Source organism: Pteropus vampyrus, unplaced genomic scaffold (assembly GCF_000151845.1).
Source record: "Pteropus vampyrus isolate Shadow unplaced genomic scaffold, Pvam_2.0 Scaffold470, whole genome shotgun sequence".
Taxonomy (NCBI): domain Eukaryota; kingdom Metazoa; phylum Chordata; class Mammalia; order Chiroptera; family Pteropodidae; genus Pteropus; species Pteropus vampyrus.
In genome coordinates, this window is record NW_011889251.1 from 529,168 (window position 1) to 554,780 (window position 25,613).

At 43.0% G+C, this 25,613-nt stretch overlaps 1 protein-coding gene and 1 pseudogene across 2 annotated transcripts in view; both read left to right on the forward strand.

The window, feature by feature from the left end:
• The window catches only part of UBE2D2 (ubiquitin conjugating enzyme E2 D2), a 43,073-nt gene extending 31,930 nt beyond the window's left edge, over positions 1-11,143 (forward strand). For both annotated transcript variants that reach the window (XM_011382270.2, XM_023524505.1), the window contains 5 exons: positions 3,429-3,460; positions 3,540-3,617; positions 3,701-3,806; positions 7,983-8,076; positions 9,494-11,143. In XM_011382270.2, coding sequence (XP_011380572.1) covers positions 3,429-3,460; positions 3,540-3,617; positions 3,701-3,806; positions 7,983-8,076; positions 9,494-9,539 — 356 coding nt within the window. In that variant the 3' untranslated portion in view covers positions 9,540-11,143. The remainder of the gene's footprint in view (positions 1-3,428; positions 3,461-3,539; positions 3,618-3,700; positions 3,807-7,982; positions 8,077-9,493) is intronic.
• On the forward strand, positions 4,526-4,644 carry LOC111732581 (annotated as a pseudogene).
• Positions 11,144-25,613: the final 14,470 nt, after the last annotated feature.

Genomic DNA, 25,613 nt, shown 5'->3' on the forward strand with positions numbered 1-25,613 from the left:
AGTAATTACTCATCTAGATAGTGTTTGCTGATATACTTAAAATTTTTGTGGGTATTTGAGAACATTTGAGGATGAATTACTGTCAAAAAGTCTTTGATCCACATAAGAATAAAACAAAGAGTAATTAGGTAGCTAAATGCACTTCATCATCTTTTGTTAAAAAGAGGCAGTATTTAATCCTAGGAAGAGAGAAACTTGGCCAAAATGAAACTTTGAGCTCCTGTCGACTATCCTACCTCTAAATACCTCAGCACCATGTTATTGGTATGTAGTGTAAGAATAAAGTAATCTTTATTTTACATTTAAAATAATATATTTTTAAATATCCAGATTTTAATGTACCATTACATTTTTTACCACTTTCTGCTAAGATCCGGTAAGCAGGAGGAAGTATAGTTCTTGAAAAGAGAAGTAAGCTGGAAATTTATTGGTCATAAAATCTACTTGATTTTCTTTTGTTTTTAACACTTGGTGAATGTGACTCCAGAGATCTATCTGTACTTGAATTCAAATGTAGATCTCTTGAGATTCAGTCTCAAACTATAACTGATATTTTCACTTCTTGGTCTCAAGTCTTCATCTTTTAGGATACTAAAGAGTGATCATCAAGCTGTGAACTTCACATTTAAATTCTTATAAAAGAAAGTGTAGCTTTCGGTTTGTGTAATTTGGTTCGACAGCATCAAACCAAGGTGGCAGTGGGAATTTTTTTGTTTTTTCTTTTTGGATTATCAAAACTTAAATTCAGTACCACAAATTTTTATTTTGAATAGTTCCTAAGGTTAATTTTTAAATGAAAGGTTTTTGAAATAGTTTTTCTATAAAATATAGCAATATTTTATGGTTATGGCCAAATATTTTACCCAGTTACTATTTCTATAATTCTTTCTACTTGGAACCTGTAGTGATTCTTGAACTATTTACAAAATCATTGTGATTTGAGGCGAGTTAGATATTCTCTCACTACCTTCTCTCCTCCTTTTTTATATTTCTACTCTTGAGAGCTTACTAGCTTTAGGAGAAATCCAGAAGGCGACCTAAGGCAGTGATTCCAGTAGATATTTTTATTTTTAACCAGTGTGGCAGAATATTCAATTAAGATTTAAACAGTAGGTCTTCAGATGCTTCGATAATTTAATTCATCCTAATGTGTTTTTAGTTTGTCTTTCTCTGCTTTTTGTTGGTATTGTAGATTCTAGATCATTTTAATGAGAGACAAATACCACATCTTAGTTGCTACATTAGCAATTTTCCTTGTCCTTTTCTCTCCTATTTTAGAGACAGCCCTATTTATGTGATTTCGTTCATTTTTTCTGATGAACGAAACAGTACTTGAACAGTACTTTCAACAGTACTTGAACCTTTATAAGGGTGAAGACAAGTTAATCAGTAAATAAAGGTTAGCATTTGAGTGTTAATGAGCTTTGAATGCTAGTGATTTACATCCTTTTAGTTCTGTTGGGGAATATTAAACATGGTTTACTAACCAAATAGATATGAATTACTTATGAAATAGCCTATTGATGTTGCTTGTAAGAGTTCTTGATAATGTAAGAATCTTATTTAGATACACTAGAATATCTTCAACTTTCTAGAGTGCCAAGTATGAAAGAGATTGCAGTACTACTTGAAAACATTGATTTTCCCACATCTTCTGTTAGGAAGGGTATCTTCCCTGTAATCGTAAACGTTCTAGTTCCCAGCTTAGAAGATTTCTCCAAACCTCTGAGGCTTCTCTGTTCTCCAGTTTTTGGGAGCACAAATACTCTTTGTTTTCTGTAGAGGAAGAGTGGGAAATCATAAAACTTGTTAGCCAAGAACTTGTTCTCATTTAAATTTTCCTAGTAACTTCTTAAACCTAGTATATTTTTTTTTAACAAGAAAAAGATTGATCTTGAAATAACTCGGAAGAAAAAAGTAGGACTTAAATAGTTAATGGAAAGTTTAACTTAATTTTTTGATATGTCTCGATATTTGTATATTTTATTATCTAAATGCTTTCTTGTTCCTTATCTTTTTTTTTTTTTGACTCTTGCAGCCTTGAGCAAGGATGCAGGTATAGTTATATCCTCCCATTTATAGCCACAAATTTAAACAATGTAAAAGGATTAAATAGAAGAACAGGACCTATTTTAAAACAGGTCACTTGACCTATAGTTTGGTCATCCTTTTGTCTAATAGGGTTTTCAGCCTCATTATTGGAGTTGTTTACTCCAGTTATCAGTATATATTTTTTTTAATTGGAATTATATTTGTGATTAAAAACAGAATGAGACTCTCTTGTTTCTTATAACAGGACATTAGGGACCTTTGTTGAAGATACTAGGACCAATCTTAGTGGCTCCAAGTGACTTTCTACTTAGCTACTTAATCCACTAAAAAGTTGATTGGCAGAAATTATGAGGAATTTTTCTTAGTGCTAGTGATGATGATCTAAGAAGGGGAGCCTCAGCAATACCTATCTTTTGTTTTTAATTCCTAATAAACAGGCTGCTGTTTGTGGATTTGGGCCTCAGTGAGTAGCAAACCAACCATAGGGACAGTTTCATATACAGGAGGTCAGAAGGATGTGGACTGATATCCCAGTAAATTTTCACATGGCTTCTTAGTCTTCACATTTCCTCCTTGTGATAAGAATTATCTGGTTTGGATTGTTCACATGTAACCTCAGTGACAAGTTCTTTAGTTTGCCCAGATCCTAGTGTGAAGGTTAAGTGAAAAGTAGCTTGCTTGTAAGTGAAAACTCTGGCTATTTTAGTCTCTGTACTGTACTTAGTGACACTCTTTGAAATGGAACAAGGATCATTTTTTGCAGTTTGAAGAGAAGATTCCTTATTAAACAACTTTATAATTTATTTGGATTATTCTTAGAGCTTGTAATCAAGCTTGGGGCTTTCAGCTAATGTTTTCTTCATTTATTAAGGGATCAGTAATTCTAAAGACATACATGTGAAAGATCTTAGGAATTTTTTTTATTGTAAGAACCATCCTTTCCTAATTTGAGTATTACTCACTTTGACATCACATTTCTGCTCTATAGCAGTATTATAAAAGGGGAGTATATATTGTATATAATTGTATTGGAGAAATGATACAGCACATCAAAGAGTAAAGTTTTGGGGTTTTGGTTTTTTTTTTACTCTTTGGGGTGAGAAATCCCTGTTTAAAAGTGGAACTTTGAGCTTTGGCAAGGATTTTGTCTCCTTGAGATGAATTTTCATGTTTTAGCCCAAATACTTTTTCATTGGGTACCTTATCAGTACTAGACCAAGCTAGTCTTTTTTCTCTCTTCAGACTCAAACTTGATTTAGATTCCTCATTCTGCCCAGGACTCATTGCTTATAAATGAACTGAGATTAGACAGGGAATGATATGATGTAAATATAGTGTGGATATTGCTTAATGGTGATTTTTTGTTCTTTTTTCAGTGTTCCATTGGCAAGCTACAATAATGGGACCAGTAAGTATTCAGGTTAATTTCAGAATAAATAGTTTATGTAATTCACTCATTTTAACCCCACTTTTCTTTTTATCAACAGAATGACAGTCCCTATCAGGGTGGAGTATTTTTCTTGACAATTCATTTCCCAACAGATTACCCCTTTAAACCACCTAAGGTAATTGGGATATGGCAATTGTTATTATGTGTTACCTGTGATACTAATAAACCAGTTCACAATTTTTTTTCCTTTTTCTGTAGGTTGCATTTACAACAAGAATTTATCATCCAAATATTAACAGTAATGGCAGCATTTGTCTTGATATTCTACGGTCACAGTGGTCTCCAGCACTAACTATTTCAAAAGGTAATGGAATGGGTATTTGATACCAAGATAAAGCAACTATTTTTAAAGTCTTTTTAAAGTTTTTTGAAAAGATTACTTATATTTCTCTTAAGAAGAGGTAGCAATCCTCCTATTCTTGAATAGATCTTGAGACCACTAGAGAGAGTTGGATTTTCAAGCATAGGTATTCCTTGGTGTCATGACAGTTCTGTCCATTTTGCTGTTCATGTATAGGTTGAGAAATCTTGAACAAAGTACAGGTGAATTCATATTCACACTATTTAAGGTTTCACTAGTGCTTGTCTTCAGCTTGTTGTCCAGAACAGATTTCATCCTCTAAGATGATCAATTTAATATAAATTTTTATTTGAGCATATTAACAATCTTTGGTATGTAGTCGTGTGTGTGTATGTATGTTTGAAAATGTGTAAAGAAAGTTAGTTGCTAATTTTATAATGAAAGATCCAATGGTTTGTCTAAATAAGACCTAATTACATGAGTAGTTTGGGCATTTTTTTATATCAGTAAACTGAGTAGGTAGTTGAAATTGTACAACCTCTCAATATCACACTGAAATGAAATCACAAATGAATTATAGTTGTCAAAATACAAATACAAGAAATAGGCTTAAAATAATAGGCTAATATGTTAAAATATAAACATATAAATCAATAAGAGAAAAAAACCTAGATCTTAACAGATGAGTGGACAGAAAAGAACAAAATAAAGAAATGAAAATAGTCTATGGCAATGCCACTCTGAACACACCCGATCCCATCTGATCTCGGAAGCTAAGCAAGGTCAGACCTGGTTAGTACTTGGATGGGAGACCACCTAGGAAGACCGGGTGCTGTAGGCGTAAAAAAAAAAAAAAAATATGTTCCCTTTTTCCACCTTTTTATTTAACAAAGATCTTTTAAAAAGAAAACTAAATGCTGGTGAGATACATTGAAATGAGTGTTTATATACTACAGAAACATAAATTCATATTGCTCAGTATGTATTAAGAGATGAGACTTAATAATTAATACCCTTTGACCCAGTAATTCAGGTTTTATTCATTTGTATTAAGAAAACAACCCAAATGCTATTTAAAAAAAAAAAAAAAAGAGCTTTGTGTGTAAGTACATTTGTGGCAGTGTTATTTACTTCTGAAAATTAAAAATTACTTATAGGCCCAACCATAAAGGAAGAAATAAATCAGTTCTAGCACATGCATTTAAAAGATCCTTATAAAAAAAAAATGTTGTGAAAAATGGGAAAATATTTTGTTTGAAAAAAATCAGAAATTTATATATACTGTAACTATTTGAGTGGTGAAATTTGGGCATTTGGGCAGTGAATTCAGTGTATGAAAATATTTTTCTTTCCTATCTTTTTCCTTTCCTATCTTATATTTTATCATTTCTTTAATGTACACATTTAGATGGAGGCAACATAGTTTCATGTTAAAGAGCATAGATTCAGGTTCCAACTGCCTGTGTTCAGATTTCAGCTTTTATTGAATGAGACTTTAGACAAATTAGCTTTTGTTCTTTTTTTCATCTATAGAATAGGGATGATAATAACAACTTCATTGTTGTTATAAAAATTAAAGAGCAAAAATGCCTAGTTAACTGGTTCCTTATAGGCAGTCAGATAATTGTGATAAAGGCACTATTGGAAAAAGTGTTGTGTATTTGTCATGTTATAATTTGGATGTTATAACTATGATAAGACTTGTGTATTCTGATAAACTAATTTTTTAAAGGAATCAAAAACTGAGGAATAAACTAAAATTTCTGGGGTCCTAGGCAAAAATAAAAACAAAAAAATCAGAAGACTACATTTTTAAAAATTGTGACTGAAATTGTTTTCCAGATAAGTGGCTCCTTTCCCTTTTTGTAGGCCCCTTGCAATTCATGGACTATTTATAAAAGTGTTCATGCACTTGTTCTTTTGATTTCCTGGCCTGCTTTCTCTTCCTTCACCAAGTAACATTAAAGAAATAAATCTAGTAATGGGACCAAGAAAGGTGGGATTGGGTGTGTGTGCGCACGCGCATGCATGTGCATGTATGGGAGGTTGAGGAATGGGGAGGTCTAGATCACTGAAATTGTTACCACAGCTTTTTTTCCTTCCTTTTTTTGTGCCTAGCGTTGATTTTTCAGTTATTCTAAATCATTAGGACTGCTCGTTTATTTGACTTAGGTTCTCTCTATCTGGGTAGCTATCTTTTAAAATAATTGCAGTGCCATTTTGTTGAGTTTGATTATATCAGTTTACCTAGGTTTAATGTTTTAAATGACTCCTTTTTGTAAATTGAATGAATGGGCAAGTGGTTCTGTGAAAGACTGAATTCTATGTGTGTATTAATTATCTCTTGAAAACAGAATAGTCTTTTCAAAGGCAATAATTTTGATTCGAAATTCTCTCTACTTTGAGTATATTTGTTAGGAACTTAAATATACATAAAACTTTAAGAAGCAGATAAGTGTGCCATAAAGCCCCTTGATTATATGTTTTCAGAATTGGAAGCGACTGTGGATTATGACACTAATGAAAATGAATATATACTGATGAAGAATGTTTATTTTACATAGGTGAAAATTTAGTCACTTCAGTTGAAGAGTCTATGCAAGTTGTAAAAATAGGAATTATCTCTTTACAGTGAAAGAAGGTGTGCATTATAAGCCAAAATCAATTTTCTACAAATTAAAGAAACCAAGTAGTATACTAAGAATCCTTTCACCAGGTCCAGATAACTACCACCTAGATTCCTTTTTTGGAAAGAAAGACAAGTTATTTCTTTAAGATTTATCTTTCAAAAGTAGCCTTAATGGAATAATTAGAATTATAAGTAAAGGACACTTGTAACTAATAACTAATTTGTTAATATGTCTAATTTTAGATGAAGAATCAGTTGTACTTTTGCCAGTTTGATAGGCTGGACAAGTTTCTTCTTTCTATAGTCAGTAATTTTATGAACATTCAAAAATCTATAACTCCCTGTTGTCATTTCCAGGAAATACATGAAATCTTTCCTAATTGCTGTTAGAATGTTCTGTGCTTGAAGAGGGCATCAGGTGATACACCTGACAATGGGAAGAGAAGATGTTTTGGGAATGCCATCTGCCAGGATTGTGGGCAACAGGAATGAAGAGTCAGAAAACATCTTTCCTGATGTTTTTTATTTTCCATATACTCTTAAGGCAAGGAAATAGCTTTTTTGTTAACAATCCGAATGATAAAGGGCATGTAGACTTTTTCTTTACCTCTCAGAAGAAGCCCTTAATCTCTATAGAATAGATTTGATAGGAAAATGAATAAATCCTTTTCCTGCTGAATTTGATGTTTTGGGAGTAAAGTGGGATCGGAATCATTGTCTCTTACTAGAGAACATTAGAGCTGAGTTCTGTTAGCGTCAGAATAGAGGATTGGAATTTATTTCAGTGTATCAGAGGCCACTGGATTTAATGTTAGTGGCCTTGGCTTCCTCTTTACATTCAATAAGGAATACATAAATTAACAACAAACTTAACAGAGGAAATTGTACTATTGAGATTGGTCTGCTATATTCCAGGTGGTCATTAAAGAAATGGCTTAGATGGGATTCTAAATCATCACTGAAAAGCATTTGAGACCTTAGTAGAAGTATGTTGTATCTTCTGTAATAAGTGTGGCCAGCCCCATTTGGGGGCAAGTACTAGCCTTTAAGTTCTTAGACTAAATTTTTTTCAACTAAAAATGAAACAGATCCATTGCATCTGAATGTAGTACCTGCCCTTGAGAAAGCAGTGATTGTTAGATTTCATGGTGGTTATTTCTGGCTAAGAACATGCAGTAGTGTGGTTGTCTTTGGAATTTTGAAAGCCATTTATCCCTGAATATGGGCTTCTAAAAATTGATATTTATGGGCTATGAAAAGTGTTATTGGTCTGGGATTTGGAAGACCTGGATTCTAATTCCACTCTAATTACTAACCAGGGACATTGGGCAAGTCACTTCACCAGCCTAGGACAGCTTCCTTAGGGTTTCAAGTATAGAGAAATCTTAGAATCTTTGTTGATTACTGTTACTATAAAGTTAGGTAGAGCTTACAAGCTGCTAGGCACTACAATATAAATAAATTCTTAGAATTTTCTCATGTGTTGGCATATCATGTTTCTTTAGATCCATTGCTTTCATCTTTTAATTTATACGTTCTTTTCATTCTAGTACTCTTGTCCATCTGTTCCCTGTTGTGTGATCCCAATCCAGATGATCCTTTAGTGCCTGAGATTGCTCGGATCTACAAAACAGATAGAGAAAAGTAAGTATGGCCTCCAGACAGAAGAGTTCCTGTGGTGGGATGGAGATGTTTGTATCTCAAATCTTTCTTAACTGAGAGCTGGGTATGGGTCAGATACTTAAATTTATATCACCTAGGGACAGGAAAGAGGAGTATTTGCATGAATTTCATTATAAATAGATTTTCTCGATTTCAGATGATTCCTGTCTAGAAAAACTTCTACAGTATACTTTCTGATAGCTTTATGTCTTCTTGGCTTTTGACATAAAGCATTTTGCATCAAAAGCCCATTCATTTGTCTTAGGCATTTGAAAATTAATGGGAAAAGGAAATTGTTTTCCTACCATTTGGCATAATCTTAAAAAGAAAGTGAATAAATGCCTCAAGACACAAAAGCCCTAAATTTCCTTCAAAAACAAAACTTGGTATAGAATTTACCTATTTTAGAATTATACTTTGGATTATTAAAAATAGGATATCAAGAGAGATAGTAATTAAAAGATTCTAATCTTTTTTGTTTGGTGTATTGTTCAGTAAGAGAAAGAAATAGATGGGAAAGAGTAGATAATTTTCTAAAGTTAAAATATGAAAGATTAAAGAATAATTTGAATTCTGTTGGATGAGAGAGGCATATAAATATTTTTTAATGGAGCTACACCAGGAATAGGGGATTGTAACAGCAGTTTAATCTTAGTTTAATCTGTGTTTAGATTTGAATAGTATCTGTAGTCATGTATTTCTGGCTGCATTCAGAATAAAATTAGATCATGCTTTTTTCTATTTGTGCATTTATTTAAATAAAATTTTTTGATTGGAGAACTATTTTGTCTAGTCTTGAGAATTTTGGGCATGAATGTCTGCCAAAAGCCATTTTCTAAGCCATTGTGGTGGTAATGTTCAGCAGAACTTTCCTGCCTCCGTTTTTTAATCAAAGAATTGTAGAATCTTTTGCCCTGCTTATTTTACTACTAGAATTTTCTTCTGGAGCATTAAACTCACTCATTTTAGCAACTAAATTGCTAAAGTGAATTCTGCCAGAACTCGTTATTTTATTGAGGCTTATATTAATTTAACCACTAATTTCAAGAACCATATAATGTAGAAGTATATAGTATGAAGAACTCCAAATAAGTGAACAAAGGTTGAAGATCTTTCTTAGAAATAGGTCAATTGAGTATAGAATAAGGGTACACCAGCAAATACTAAAATTTAATAAAAATTTTCTAGTATCATTTACAGGACATTGTTTCACACATTACAGCTTTTAAACACTATCGTTGAATAAATGCTTATTAGAATTTGGGGTAAAAAGATGGCTTCACTTGAAGGTACTGTACATTTCTCCCCTTCAAGTTGCTGGATGGGATAGTGAATGAAATCTGTTGCCTTCTGACTCCTCCTCACCTATGTTAAGCTAAGCTTCTCTTTGTGTGTACAGGTACAACAGAATAGCTCGGGAATGGACTCAGAAGTATGCGATGTAATTAAAGAAATTATTGGATAACCTCTACAAATAAAGATAGGGGAACTCTGAAAGAGAAAATCCTTTTGATTTCCATTTGACTGCTTTCTATGAGCCCACGCCTCATCTTCCCCTGTGCACATGTTTACCTGATACAGCAGTGCTGCGTGTTGTACATACTTGGAACAACAAACTAGAAATACTGTACTTCTGTACCAACATTGCCTCCTAGCAGAGAAGTGTGTGTGTGACAAGCCAGTTCTCCAGGTGTAACCTAGGTGCGAGACTAAAAACTTCCCTTATTGACTTAAATTTGGATAACGGCAAGGTGAAGGGTGGTGGGTATGGTGTGTGCTTGGATGGGGAAGAAAAACTCCACTGACCTGTAGGAGATTGTTTTTAAGTGGAATCCTTTTAAACTCAAAACATGAAAAGCAAGGTGAAGAACACGAAGCTGTTTCTGTATTCATTTTATTCTGAAGGACCTACGTCTTAGGTGAAAGTTACGGCCAACAAATTAAATTCAACCCACATCCTGTATTTTAAGGTCTAAGTTTAACTGGTCAACTAAGTTTAAATGGATTGGAGCTATTAATGCATAAAGTGTGATGGGCTTTGTTCCCAGCTCTTACATCTCCCTACCCTTTAACCCTCATTCTTTCAGCCCTTCTTTCTCTCTTCCATATTCTTTGGTTTGTATGTGGTTTCTCAGTTAATACATAGCTAATAGCTCTTATTTTTCTTATGTTTTTAACTGCTTAGGTCTATCTGGATGTAAGGGTGAAAATTCATTTGATGGAATACTTGTGTATATTTAAAGACCCAATTGCTCCTCTGGAGCTTGTACGTTCAAGAATGATTAATCTGTGTAATAAACTGATTACTACAGTCATTACATATAATTTTGTGTGAATAGGCTTTTTGATTTTAAGAACTTTAGCTGAGGTTAGTGGTGGTTTATCCCCCACCCCTGATATGTTTTCATTATACTGGGTGCATTTCAAAATCATGAAACAATTCCAGTTTACATAGTAAAAAGAATATCTTGAAACTAATTTTACTGAATAAGGGCATAAGCTTAAAAGCTTTTCCATGAAACTTATATGTGCAGTATTCTAAGAACATGACTGTTAAACTAAATAAGAAATTTGTTTTATTAATGAAACTAAGCTCCATTTCAGCAAAACCTTGTGACATTCCCTTGGTACATAGGACATAAAACAAAGGCATTGCTATTTGGTAAGTTAAGCTTCTGTGATTGTAAAAGAGGAACACTGACCAAACCTGGGAAACATGAACCCAATTTTGTATTGGAGAGTCTACATAATTACTTTGCACTAATGTTGCAGGATGTTCATCCAATTTTAAATTGTACTGTATGTGGCTTTTTGAAGTCTTCCCTTAACTCTAGTAAAATGTAGTTTCAAACTTGTAAACAACTGTGTTTGCCAGAAACATTCATGTGAACTAGGCAAGTTACCAAATTTTTTCACCTCCTCTTAATCTAATTGTAAACCGGGCCAGCCTGAAGGCCATGGCTGCTCACTAGTCATCAGGTTCTTTCGATGCATCTTTACACTCTTGCACAAAAACTGAGGAATAAATGTCCACTGCTTTTGTTTTAAACTTGTTCAACTTGTCTTATCTCTCAGTGTCACTACTCTTCCATCTGGGAACTAACGTGTGATACAACCTGAAACCTCTTAAAGTGCTGCATTTTAGCTGCTGGCTACTTACTAACATTTCTGGCATTCTTGACTTTGCAAAAGTTTGACTGTTAACAGTTGTGGGAAAGGAGTTAGAATTGAGCTCTAACCTAAAATTACCTTGTATTCTCAGTGTCATGGGTTGGTAGGAATTCATCAGTTTTTGACTTGCTATTAACTACAGTGTTGACTATGGGTCATTTGCACAGACTCTGAAAGCACGTTTTTGTCATCTTAGAGATTAGCTAGCTAGCTCATTACTGTTTATTAGGTCATAATGTAAATATTTTCACAGAAGTGCTCTTAAGTATTTTTAAGTGCTAAATAAAAACCATCATCCTGGTGTGCAGGTGCCAAATGAAAGTTTATACATAGTCACAAATAACATTAGGCCCTTGAATGCAGTTTGGTCTTGCTCATTTGAGTAAGGAACAAATTTGGTCCAGTCTGTATACATATGCCTTGGCCAGAACGAAGGCTCAGTGAGGGAGGCTACCTTCCCCACTCACACAAAAAAGTGTCATTCAAGATGATTCTCCCCTGGAATCACATTGCGTTTTACAGGAGTGTCTCAGCTTTATCATATGTGAAAGCTTGTTTGCAGTAACCCTGATTATCTTGGTGAGACAGTGGTTACAAGGGAATGTCAAGTGTATGGGTTCCCTTTGCTTTGCTTAATAACATGGAGTGCTTGGTCACGTTATAGTTGGAGCAGGTTTTTTTGTTTGTTAAACTACATGATGATTTCAGATACTTGCATGCTTTGTTATTGGCCACTTGTCAAAGGTAGCATTGTCCTGCTGGTTTCTACACTTTGGGTAGTACAAAGACTTGGAAGGAGAATTGTTGGGATAGGGACTGGTAGAGAGGTCTGTAGAGAGAAGGGACCCATGTTCTCTGCCCTGATCTAACAATAGAAGCATTCTTTTTCCACTTCTAACTGTACCAGTTTTCCACTTCTTGAGTCATTCTTTGCTTCAAGTTATTTTGAACCATAGGTAGGTTATCAGAAGTAGATTATTTCTAAATTACAGTTAGAATTCCTATAAACTCCCTCATCTGCAGTTAAGGTGACCGTCTGCTGTATGTGCCCCTTAACACCCAGTGGCTAGATTTTTAATAGAACTTTCTTCAGTTCTAGGGTCTTCTGAATTATGAACATGTCTTTTCTTCCTTCCTACTCAGGAATAAACATCTATTACCCCTGCAGAAAATTGTCATTGGTAAGGACCCATTACCTCATTTTGATGATGTTGGGTTTTTGTTTGTTTGTTTGTTTGTTTTTTGGTGGGTGTGATTTTATACATGAGAAAGCAAATTTTTAATATGAAAGTAATGGTAAAGATAGTAAGCTATCAAATATACATTTATACACATCTAAGGAGAGAAAATAGACTTCCTTGGGAATGCTCCTAGAGCCTGTTGCCTATTTAATTTTTCCTTATGTTATGTATGTGCTTAGGTGGAAAGTGGCTCTGAGTTCTCTACCTCACAAAAATCTTTAAAAGCCTTTTGCCCCAGCTGATGTAAGTGTTTGATATTCAGGCCCCTCCGAATATTTCCAGGCCAATTCCTAGGGGCTTAGAAATATGAAAATTGGCTGTGAGATCAATGGCCAATTTATTGGAAATGTCCTTTCTATCCAGCTTGGAGATTGAGCCCACTCTCATGTATATGTTGTTATTGCTGTATTTTATCTTAGTCAATATAAGTGGGAAAGCTCAAAGGTTGGGACTTCTAAAGCCTTTAAGGCCTTGAGCCTCAGGGGCTGAATGTGTAACACAATCACCAACTAGCTTTGCCCTTTCTCATTGACTGCTCCTGGGCTGGTTGAGGCAGAGGCAGACATTTTTGTGACGAGTGATTACTTTTCACCTTTCAATTGTTTATGGAACTGCACTTGATCAGAGGCAAAGTATAATCTGCCTCTTAGCAGATAGAGAGCTATATAAATATCTTGTCACCGAGAGAGCAGCTTAATAGTTTTCACTTGGGATTTTATTTTTAACCTCCTGTATATGTTGTTATTGGTAGAATGGCCTTCCAGAACTGGGGCTCCTGATTGCCCTGCAACGTACTCTGAAAGCAAATGGTTGATCACATTTATAAAGGCCAAGAAGCAGCCACTGTGTGCGTGGGCCAGGTCTCCAGTGACTGTTGTCCAGGGAAGAGCAGTGCTAGCCTTGGTAAATGTGCTGTGCTCCTTTTCAGACTTCTAAGGATATGAGGGGTGGTAGCTGCCTTTTTCCCAGGTACCTCTCCTTGCCCTAAGCCACTTGTTCTACTTGAATTTCTCCCTAAGTACTGAACTTTCTTGACTCTTAAAGGGTACACCCCTGCCCTAGATTGTAGAGCCTCTGGAGAATGAATGAGAAGGGAGGGTTTAGTTTTGCTGACCTTTGGATCAAGTACTCCCCAAATTGCCAGCTTTCTCTACTTTGAAGTTTTCCATAGGAAATTAGAGTAGCTTTGGAAGCTGAACCTTCCTTGGGTCTCCTGAGTTGGAGGTTTCTAGAAACAACTCACAACATGACATTTGGGCTCCAGAGCCAGCACCATTTAAGGGTGAGAGATGTTCCATGTTCGACATAGTTGGCAAGGCTACTTATTTGACAGTAGGGATATCTGGGGCTTTCCCCAGCTAATTAAGGGGCAATACTGGTGAGATCTTTCTGGGCAGTTTCCCCTACCACCAGTCGGTATCACTGCCATCTTTGAAAGGTGTCGTTACTTTCAAGGGTGTTGCACTAAGAATTGAGGGCAGGTGACCTTGTTTCAGAGGCTACCCAGGACTTCCAGTCACCTGCTACAGTGTGATAGAACCAGGGGAACCAAAGCTTTCTCAGACCTGCCAGAGAAATTTAGCTTTTTGGAAGGATGACCCCAGGTCATCTCAGCCTGGCCCTCCTTTAGAGGGGACAAAGAGCATAGGAGAAAAGGTAAGGGGAGGTTCTGGTGCATTGTAACAGGTTTGGGGCAGGGACTGTTTTCATAAGGGTGGGCTCAATCTCCAAGCTGGATAGAAAGGACATTTCCTTTTGGTTTCTGATACAAATTTGGGTGAGGGGGCAGAATTCCTTCGTGATTTCTCTGATACGCTGTCCTTGGGTTTGTCCTTGTTTGCCCTGCCCCCCGACACTCCCTGACTTAGGTGACAGGTGAGTTTAAGTTTCTGTGCCCTTTAGAGGAGGTGACTGAAGTGCATGTGCTCAGGGAGTGAGTTGATGTCTAAGTTAATTGCTAGTGCCTGAGTGGCCAGCAGAGGGCAGTGGTGACCTGTAGCTGTAACAACCATGAGTTCAGTGGTCAATAAATCTGCTTGGATAGAACCTGAGAGGAGCTTTTGTTGGGGTAGGTAGGCCTGTTTGGGCTTGGCTTTGTTCATAGTTTATCCAGAACTGGAAGGGCCAGTGCCTAGTTCAGTCAGGTTCCATCACAGCATAAATTTCAGGGAACAGCTTAGTATTCTAGCCCAAAGCCTGCCAGAAATGTCAGTACACTAACCACCCCCCGCCCCTTGGTATAGTAGTCATAGCCCTGTGCAAGGACAGGTTAGTAGGGTTCAGGCCAGGGCCTTTGCCCACTTGGCTGCAGGTTGCATTGGGGCAAAGGTCTGTCCATTTCTTCATGTGAACAGGGGATCTTCTGTTTCTGGCAGCTGTCTATCTGGTGCCCACTTTTGCCTTTCCCCAGAGGCAGGCAGTCCCTTTGACCCCAGCCAACTAGCCCAATCTCATCTGCCTGCCCAATCTCATTTGCCTGCTTCATCCTGGATGAGGCTTTTCATACCATGAGGGATGGAGGCCTGGGGACGGGGAGTGGGGGGGAGAGGAGGGACAGAGATGGGGGCTAGTGATAGGGCCTGGGAAATGTTCTTCCCTTTTCATTTTCAATCTATCTTGTTTTGGGGGGCCCCAGGCTCCCCAGTATTTTAGCCCAGCAGCTGTGAGCCTCCAGGGCCACTATCCGGAAGCCAGCTGCCTCTTGGGGAATTCTTTGAAATTCCAGACTTGGCCATCTGGGTATGCAAATAGCTCCAGATTTGCTGAATTTGCCAAGTGGCTTGTACCCCAAGCAGAGCCGTGAGAATTAACCCCCACTACCCCCAGCTGGGGAAAGCTGCCTAGGGGCTGTTGGTGCCTGGAATCTAGGCTTTCACCTGCTAGGAGAGGAGGGGGAGAGAGGAGCCCTCCGGGCTCCTCAGACCCTGCTCTTGTTAGTAACTATAAAGGATTCTGCATCTGAAGGGTGAGTTGGGAGACCCCTGAACTCCCTCTCTGGAGCATGAAGCTCTGGGTCTAAGAAAGTTTCTGGTATAAGGAGGGAAGCCTTGGGTCTAGCGTGGCTAGAGGGGTGGAGGCTCCCTGCAGGGAAAGCTAGGTCCCTACCATGCCAGACTCAGGCAATATAGCTGGGCTTAGGCAACCCAGAGTAGAGCCAGGGGCCTGGCCCCCAGAATGCCTTGCTCTCCCCCAGGCCTCCCCCTGGGGCTGGTTATCTGGCTGCAGCAGGAGGAATGTATGCTGGGGGTGGGGGTGGTCAGGGTCAGGGCGGAAACCTGGGAATGTGGACTCCCTGCCTGCCCCTGTCCCTGTTGGAGGGAGGGAGCTATAGAGAATGTGGCTGACAAGCCTCAGGCGTGGGAGAGTGTAAGCCTGCCTGTGTGTGTATGTGCGGGAGGGAGCTCCCCATGTGTGCAGGAAGTTGTGAGTGTGAGAATTGTGAGCATGGACATTCTTTAGTGTTTATGCATATGGGTGTGTGCCTAAGCTGGGTAGCCTTTGAGGAACAAGAGTCAAATCTGGGTTTGAATCACATGCCCATGGCTTTTCAGTTGTGTATTCTAAGGCAACTAATTTATTTCTCCTTTACTTGATTTTCTCATCTAGAAAATGAGTCCTTGGTCCCCTGCCTAGCCCATGAGCTATGGTTGGTGCAGAATGGCCTTATCAAATTAAAGGATTTGGGCTATAGGTGCTTATGGATTCCAAGAAGAAAGCATAGACAGTGGGACATCTTTCCTGGGTTTCTATACAAGCAAGAGATTTGCCCCTCTGAGCAGGACCATCTACTAAGACACCCAGGGACTTGGAGCAGGCCGTCTGGGCCCCTTTGGGACCCATTGCTCACATACCTACTTGGCAAGGCCTATGAAAATGTACCCACAAAATGGATAGGCATTTGGATGGATATATCTGGCCAGCCTGTGCGTCCTTGCCCAGGGTCTGTCTGTCCCTCTGTTTCTCTTGGGGGACAAAAAGGGAGTCCATCTACCCCTTCTGATGAATAAAAGCCAGGAGCGTTGTAGTAGGAGGGGCTGGGAGTGGGGAGGTATGTAATGGGAGGCCAGACCTACCCCATCTGTTTCCCAGACCTACGTGAAGAATGAGGGTAAGGAATGAGCCATGGTAATTATAGCACTGCCCACAGCCCAAGATATTTGCTTCCCCTATCCTAGGTCACAGGCTTAGTGGTCTTAGAACTCGCCCTAGTTAAAGAGTGCTTGTGTGTGTGTATGTGTGCGAGCATGTGCACACACAGTGGGAGAGGGTGTTGGAATCTTGGATCAGAGGGCAAGATTTTGGGATCCTGGCACAGAGAGGTTGGGGAATTAGCCAAAGTCATACAACCAATAATTAGTTAAGAGGATGTTGGAAGTCTTTCCAGGTGAAACCTTTAGGGGGAGCTCCCTGGCTGCAAGAGATTCCTGAAAGCCCCTGGGAGGGCCCAGACCTTAACTGGAGGAAGTGAGGGCTACAGCCCAGCTGGCCTTACGCTGGAACCACAGGAGTGGCATATAAGGGTGTGTTGAAGGATTGACGATCTGGCCCTGCTCCCATGCACATGCACCACTGGAAATGGGGGTGGGGGGAGGTGGCTGAAATCTGGCCAGTCAGATTTCCTGCTTTGGATTTGGACTAGGGAGGGCTTTTCTGAAGACTCTGGAACTGATGCCTCAGTTTATATATGGGAAAATGGTGGGATGGAGAGAGCAACTGATTAAGGATGGTCCTCAAGGAGCTTATGTGGGAGGTTCTGGGATGCTGTGTAAATGTTAAGTGGGAGGTGCTTTTATTCTACAACTTTGTGAGAATGGCAGAAAAAGTGGCCAGTAGCTATGCACCTGGTGAGAGATTGGGGTGATTTCCCCACCAAAGTCCCCGAGTGTGTGGCCTTAATGGCTGTGTACTAGAAGTTATAATGTGTGGCCACTATGTGGGTGAGTACAGCAGTGAGTTGTGTTTGTGATACTTGAGTTGTGTTTCCCAGGTGTATGTAATGGTAGATTATTATAATGACATATATATTTATATAGATAGTCATTATATTGATATTACTTACTAATATATAACCATTAACAATGATCCCAAGGCCCTCTGTGTTTTGCATGTTTATCAGGTGCCTGGTTCTGCACTAAGCGCCTTACCTGCAGAGTTCATTAGTTCTGTAAGAGCCCTGTAGAGTTAATGCTGGTTGGCTTGTGCCAGTGTTTGTTTATTGTGCCATGGTATATTCATGTTGGGGGAGGTGAAACAGCTGCATCTGTGTCTTAGTTACTGGAGTACAACTTGTGTTGTGTAGCCCTGTGGTATTCTCGGGCTCTTGATCCTATTGTGTTGTCAATATGGGACACCACTGTATTGTTGAATAGTGTGAGATCCATTTGACAATGTTTGAGATGGTGGTGGTGATGTATAATTTGGCTGTACGACTTTGTTGCTTTGTTGTGTGATTTTATTGTGCAGCAAGAGTATGTAACTTCTTACAGTTGTGTGGCTGGGACCAGCTAGTGGAATGTATGACTCATTTTGTGTCCTGGTGATGTGGGTGTCTAGTGTAAGGTCATCAGTTGTGGTATGAGGCCCTGTCCTGGAGTAAATATGTGTGATAATGTGGTTGTGTGATAATGTGACCCTGCTGTATGTATCCATGCAAACCATTTACAACCCCCCCACACATACACACACGCCATGTCGTGACTTGTGTCAGAGAATGTCATGGTGTGGTGTAACTCCATGTGGTGAGTGTGCCTCCTTTGTGGTGGCGGTGGCCCATAGTGGTGTTTCCCTGTACGGATTGTGTGTCCGTGTGACCCCTCTGTGCCGCTGTTCCCCATTTCGGGTCTGTGTGCTGTTTGACCTCAGCCCCCGCCAGTCCCGCTGCCCCTCCTCCGCACCGTCCGCCGGAGCCGCGCAGCGATCGATCGCCATTGATTGTCCCTGACGAGCTGCTCCACTTTCCAGCCAATGTCAGGAGGGGGGATCTCCGCCGCCCTGGCGGTGTCATTTCCACACACTCCCTGGGCTACTGCCAGCGCGGGCTCTGCCAAGAGCCGGCCTGGATCGCCCAGAGCGCGGACTGGAGCACCCACACCATGCCAGGACACCCCCCGACGGCAAGGCCCAACCCCACCTTCCTGGCCTGCGGCCTTGCACCCAGGCCCTCCCTTCTCGGGTGGGTGGATGTTGTCGCCACACCAGTTAGAGCTGGGCCCTGAGAAGGGGTGTGCCTAGTCAGTGCGCCTGTGCACTCAGATGGGGGTGCAGGCCATTTCCGGCGGGTGGAGGCTCGGCAGGCCAACTTTGCTGTGACCCAAACAGATGCTAATGATTTTCCGGGAGGCGCCGGTTATCTCTGGCCTCAGCCAGCCAGGGTGCGGGCCTGGGCAGAGCACAGACACTAACCCCCGCAACACACACATACACACACACACACACACACACACACACACACACACACACACACGAACCTTGCCAAATGACCACCTGGCCCCAGTGGACTGGGGGCGGGTGGAGGGGTCTTGGCTGCGTAAGGCATTCCCAGAACTCTTGGCTGCGTGGGAATGTTTGCACCCTGTCCACCCAGGATGCTATTGCATTCTCTTCTGAGCCCGTTCCCAAAGCCCCACCACTCACCCACCCACGCACAAACGAGCAGGGGAAACTGAGTCTTAGAAGCGCATCCCCTGGTCGCTCATCACCTAGGAGCCAGAGCCAGTTTCCAGGCTCCCCAGTGGAAGTGCTGACGTGGCTCTGGGCAGCTGTCTGGGGCCGGGAAACGGGGCAGATGTCACAGTGCCCAAGGGAGGAGGCGGCTCTGTGGGGAGGGCAGGCAGGGCCTCTTGCCTGACTAGACACGCCTCCTCCCCCTAGGCCTGGCTGTCTGTCTGGAGCTGGGGCACAGCCATGGCCAAGCTGACCCACCTCCAAATCTAACTCCAGCTCTTCTGTGTGGCTACTGACAAGTGTTGCAACCTCTCTGGGCATCTTCCTCCCCTGTCAGAGAGGAAAATAACAGCACCTGTTTTGGATGGGTGTGAGCCTCAAATGAAAGTAAAGGTGTGCAAAGCCTCCAATCCAGTGCTGGGCACACTGTTCCTGCTCAGTAAATGTCAGCTATTATTGTTGTCTTTGCAAATGGGAATTTGGTATGTTCAAAGGCAAAACTGAGTCCTGGGGGTGCCAGCTGGTTTCAGAGGTCATTCTAAGAAGCCTCCTGCGTTGATGCCCCTGGCCTTCTGCATTTCTCATGTCTGTCTAGCTTTGTTCCTTCTCACTGAAGTGCCAGCCCCCCCTCAGCTCTGCCTGCTGCCAAGCTGCCCCCACCCCCTCTTATCGGTGTAGAGCCCTCCTATCTGGCCACCACATTGGGTCCCTCGAGCAGCATAGCCCCCCTGGGAACAGCAATCGATGGGGCGGAACAGCCTCCCTGACAGATGGACCCACGGAGGCTGGGCTGCTTCAGCAGAGCTCCCTAGGAAACCAGAGACAGGAGCTGAGCCACCATGGCTGCCTCCTAAATAGAAATGGAGGTGAGAAGGAGGGAGATGAGAAGGAGGCCAGAGCTTCCAACCAGCCACAGGCTGGGCCAGCCCTCTGGGGATGAGTCTGGAAGGGCAGAGCAGCCCCTACACTTTTCCATAGGCCCTTTTCATACACCCAGAATACTCTCAGGGGAGGGTGCGGCTCTGTAGAGCTTGTCTGGTAAGTGGGAGATGTCATTCTCCCTCCATGGGCAGATGAAGAGTTCTGCCAGGCCTCCCATCATGGCTACTTTTTCTGAAGCCGAGGTCAGCGGATGGTTTGGTGGCCAGGCAGACAGCTTACCACATTCCTCAGGCCACAAAGGGCCTTTGAAGCCAGAATGACAGAAGAACCCTCTCTGCCTGTGGGATGGGAGATGATGAGCCTTGTGGGGGTGTGTGTGTGTGTGCATGCGCGCGCATGTGTGTGTGTGTGCATGCGCGTGCGCACACATCCTACCAGGCTCCTAAGTTAGTCTGGGAAGTTCTTCCCAAGATTTCTCAGCCTCCGTATTATTGACATTTGGGGCCATTTAATTCTTTGTCATGTGCGTTATAGAATGTTTAGCAGCATCCTTGGTCTCTACCTATTAGGTGCTAGTAGCAGCATTTATGACAAACCAAAAATGTTTCCAGACATTGCCTAATGTCCCTTAGGAGGCAAAATCAGCCCTAGTTGAGAACCAATGGTATAACCTCTGGACTGACTCCCTAAGTTGGAAGGGGTGGCCAGGACCCTAAGGGAATGCTGAAGATCCTCTGCTATAGTGGAGGGGTAGGTTTCCAAAACATCCTGTCCCGGCTGTCTCAGGCCCAGGAGGGTGGAAAACACCCTCTACCCTGCAGCCCCCATCTCCCCAACTGCCAGGTTGGAGGGAACTATGTTTGCCTGAGATGGCAGGGCTGTTGGTGTCACTGTTCAGCTGCGCCAGGCTGGGTGCCAACACCTCACTGCTGGACTATACAGCATGGGGGCAAGGGAGTGGGGTGCAGTCATGAGAGGGAGTACGCAGGTTCCCTGGGCAGCCTTCTGTCCAGACAGCTTGAGATGGGGGAGCTTGCATGGGTGATCACCCTCCTCACTTCCCTTAGTGTCCTGGCAATGTTTGTTGCCTCCCTCTGTGCCGGTGTTGGGCTGGGGGTGGGGCTGGCAGGCCTTAGAGCCAGTGGGGGCTACTGCCCAGAGTAGGAGAAGGATTGTGGACACAAGTCCAGCAGGCTTAGCCAGCTGACAGCTGGGCCACCTGAGTGCCAAGCTGTCCTTTCCAGGAAGGGGAGGGAGGAAGGCACTGTGGGCTGGCTAAATGGTTCCTGAGTCCCTCAACCCACAAGCCCTTGAGCCTCCCTCTGGAATCATCTTAGTCTTCCTGCCCAAGCAGGCAGGCAGGCAGGCATTGAGGTGAGGGAAAGTTCTCTAGTGTACAATCTCACTGCTGGGAAGTCCCTACTTATGTCTAACCTACTTTTCCTTCTGTAGCAACCACCCTATCCTGGACTGCATGCTCTGGCCCCCACAGAGTTAGGGCCCAGTATTTCAGGTTCTGCGGCCAGACGAGCCTTTATTTCCTGGGAAGAGAACCCTCATCTATGGGGGAGATTTCAGTCAGAATACAGGGCAATTAATCTTTAGGCAGAGGGATGAGGGTGCCTAAGTGGGCAAGGCTGAGGAGATGGAGAGGGGCATTGGTGCCAATTGACCAAGCCCACAGGGAGCACGGCTTCCCCAAGACACAGTGAACCCAGCACCAGCCTAGGGGGTCCCCCAGCCTAGGTGGGGAGGAGGAAGTGGCAGGAAGATGGGCATGGCTTTGTAACCAGAGATGGGCCAGGCAGGCTGAGGCGGCAGCTTGGGACTGGGGTTTAAAATAGCGCCTCGGCCTGGCCAGGATCAGGTTCGGGTCATCCACAAGGCATCGTGGCTACCGCCATCTGGCTCGAGTTTCTTGTCTTCCTTGGTGATTTGAAGGAGGAGGAGCTATCCAGGCAGATGGCCTAAGAAAAGGGGTCTAGGCATTGCCACTACAGTACCCTTACCACGCTCTGGCCTGTCTCCCTTCTCCATACCCACTCTCATGGGACAGATTGCCCAGCCACCCCATATTCCCTCCCTCCTCTTCAGCAAACATTTAATACCAAATGGGGACCAGGCCACAGAGATGAGTAAGGACTTGACCCTGTCCCAGGCCTTAGGGTCATGGCCCCCAGAAGTGCACAGAAGGGGGATGGTGATCAGTATTCAGCAGAGCCTATGTTTCACTGATGTCCTAGCCTCACCCTGAAAGCTCTAGGCATAGAGAAAGGAAGCGGGCATGAAGACCCCCATAGGCTGTGGGCGAAGAAGATTAGACCTCTAGAGAAATGGAGATGGCTACAGTGGGGAGGGTAGACTGTCCTCTCAAAAGCCAGTGATCATCGTTGAAAACTCAGGATGGTTCATTCCCCCGGTGTTCCCTTGAGAGGGAACAAACAGAATGACCTGCAGAACCCTCAGACACAGGTCTGAGAGGGCATTCTGATCTTCCTGTGACCAAGTAGGGTGCAGGCTGACCAGAGGATTAGAAAATAGGGCCAGGGGAAATGAAGGGGGTCCCCTCTTTAGCCTTGCCATACCCCATTATGCTGTTGGAAAGGGGGGAAATCTTCAAACCATGAAGTTTTTCCTAAACATAATCCCTTTTACACCACTCTCCCTTGCTAGAGCTTTGGGCTCCTGGGGGCAGAAGATGGGGCTCCTCCCCATTTTCTACTCCTTGCCCAGCCATGGGTCTGCGTGGGAGAAGGTGACAAAGGAGGCCAAACCACCTCAGGTCCAGATCCCCTCTAACTCGGGCAGTGGTCAGCCCTCCTGATGGATCTCACATATACCTAAAAAAAACATGTGTATCTTAATGATCTCTCAACAGCCACTGATTGAAGCTTGCCCAATTTAGCTGGGCCGTAAGTAACTTTTTATATTTCCTCAGGGAATCATTTCACTTATGAATCTTTTCTGAATCTGCAATCTCGATTAAAAGTTGAATTTTTTTTTTTTTTTTTTTGTCTCCATCTCCTTGCTTCTGAGATGCCTCCCTAGTGAAAAGGGTGGTAACACCATCAATCCTCCCTCATTAGCTGGTCTGGGGCAGGAGAATTCTTCCTGAGGATCTGGGGAACAGCAGCCAAGCCTCCACTGTTGTAGCATTTGGGGGTATGTGAGCTGCCCTGGAGGAGGGGCTCACAGAGGGGGTGGGAGACATTGCCAGTCTCCTGCCCGCATGCACTCCCTTACCAGTCCCATATCAGCGCGCCCCCCTACACACACACACAGTGTTACACTGGGGGGTGGGATGTCCAGCCCATTCTACCTTTAAGGTATTTCCTCACCTGTAGCTTAGGAATTTGAAAAGGAGACAGAGAACCCTACAAGGATTCAGCTTGAGAGCACAAAGGTGGTCCAAATCCTGGCCCTGTTCCTGTGCAGCTGCCACAGCCTGGGTAAGTCAGCCTGGATGAGTCACCTCTCCTCTCAAAGCCTCAGTTTCCTTATTTGCAAAATGGGAATGTGATTGCTAAACAGATTATCAAACCTAACGGGTTTACTTAGTACATTGCCTCCAGAAAGGTAGCCTTTATTATTTCCCTTGGGGGGCCCCAGCACCTAGAAGCTGAGAGTCCTATACCAATTCTGACCAGTATCTAGTTCTTTTCCTCAGCGCATTTATTATCTAGTCCTGGTGACACCCCTTGAGGTGGAGTGGGTGGGACTGGCATAATTATCTCCTTGAAAAGAAGAAAGATTTGATGGGGTTTCGACTTGCCCTGGGGCTGCCCCAAGAGACCCACCCAGAGCTCCTGACCCTCTCCTCTAAGAGGCAAAGGTCAGGGTTGCAGCAGGAAAGCTGGAGAGCAAACTAGGGTGAAAAGCTCTGAACTTAGAAGTGTGTTTCTCATAGACACCCTCCTAGACCCCCCTCCACCTCTCACCTCTTAGTTAGAGACTTGCCCACGTGCTGGGACTTCTAGCTCTGACCTCTAGCCTCTGACTTCTGGCCTGGGGTGGGCTCTCTGAGGGCCAGAGTCATGACTGAGGGCGGGTCCAAGGGACTCCGGCTGCAGCTGCTGCGGCAGTGGCTCTGGGAGTTAACGATTTACGAGGGGCCCCTTCCTGAGGCCTCCCTCCTCCCAAGCCTGGCAGGCAACCCGTGACTGCCCAGTCGGCTAGACACAGAACCAGTCCCGCCAGTTCAAAAAGCAGTTCGTTCCAGGCCCACCCCCAGGCACTGTCTGAGCACCCCATTCTCTGGAGTCTGAAGGGAAAGGCAGAGTAGGGGTTGGTGGGTAGGATCCCTTGGTCTGAGGAGAGAGGCTTGGTACTATTTTCGAAAGTCCCAATGTAAAGGGCTTTTACCACCCTGCTTTGCCTTCTGGGGTCAGGTCTATGAGAGAAGGCTGAGCCCCACCCCTCCATCTTCAGCAAGTCTTCCCCATACCACCCCGCCATAGCCCGCATGTCTTGGGTAGGGTACTTTCAGGCTTGGCTAGCACCCCTCCCCTTGGGTCTGATCTGGGGCCTTGGGGGGTGGGGGGAAGGGAAGGCAGAGGTCCGGAGACACAGCTTTGGCCTCTGGGAGTATGTAGTCCACTCGCATAAAAGAGCCATGTGAACCATGATTGTGCCTAGAGAAGTCAAGAGTTACTGTCAGGATCAAGATGCCCCCAAACCATCCCCACTCTCCTTTCCCCCTCATAAGGCTGAGTGCCTTGTGCCCAGCAGAGAGTGGGGCTATGTCTGGTTGTCTGTGGCATGCGTGGCTATTCCTGGGCAAGGGGAAATATGAGTGTGAGTGTGAGTGTGTGTGTTGGCCTGGTCTCTACTCCCTCCCAGCCTCACCCCAGAGTCATTTTGTTCAGGAACTGGAGTCCCCCCTCTGACGACCTCCCTTTCCCCCCGTTTACACAGCTCAGGGCTAGGCTTGGGCCACCAAACTGACTTCTTAAGGATAGGTAGGTCTTGGCCTCCAAAGAGACAGACCTAGCTTTTCTGATTTTTCCCTCTAGTTTCACAGTTCTCTTGTCTCTTTGAAGGTCATTGGGGCAGGAGTGGGGAGACCTAAGGACCAACTGCCCATATGTGAGGACTGAGACCCCAAAGGCCTGGGCCTGTGTATGAGCAGTTAAGCTTCTCTCTTCCCCTGCTCATGTTTGCACCCCCAGGCCTATCCTGCAGTTTTGGCCGAGGTAACACAGTACATTGTGCCCCCACTGAAGACTGTCCTGCACTGTGTCCTGAGACGGATCCAAATGCCCTTGCTCCCATCCTCTGTGATACAAGTGAGGGAATCAGGGCCCAAGAGGGGTAGACATTAAGCCAGGTTCCAGATCGGCCACCTTTATTGGAGACCCTAACTCCTATACTCCTCTTCATGCAGTCATTTCCCAGTCATTGGATGTTTAATCAATGACCCACATTAGCTGATAAATAGCAGTTGTAGAAAAGGCAGGTCCCTCAGACAAGTCATGGATTTAAATCCCGGTTTTGATACTTTGTAACTTTAAGCTGGTGTCTGAGCTGGAGGGTTAAATAAGCATATGCACAGAGAGCAATTAA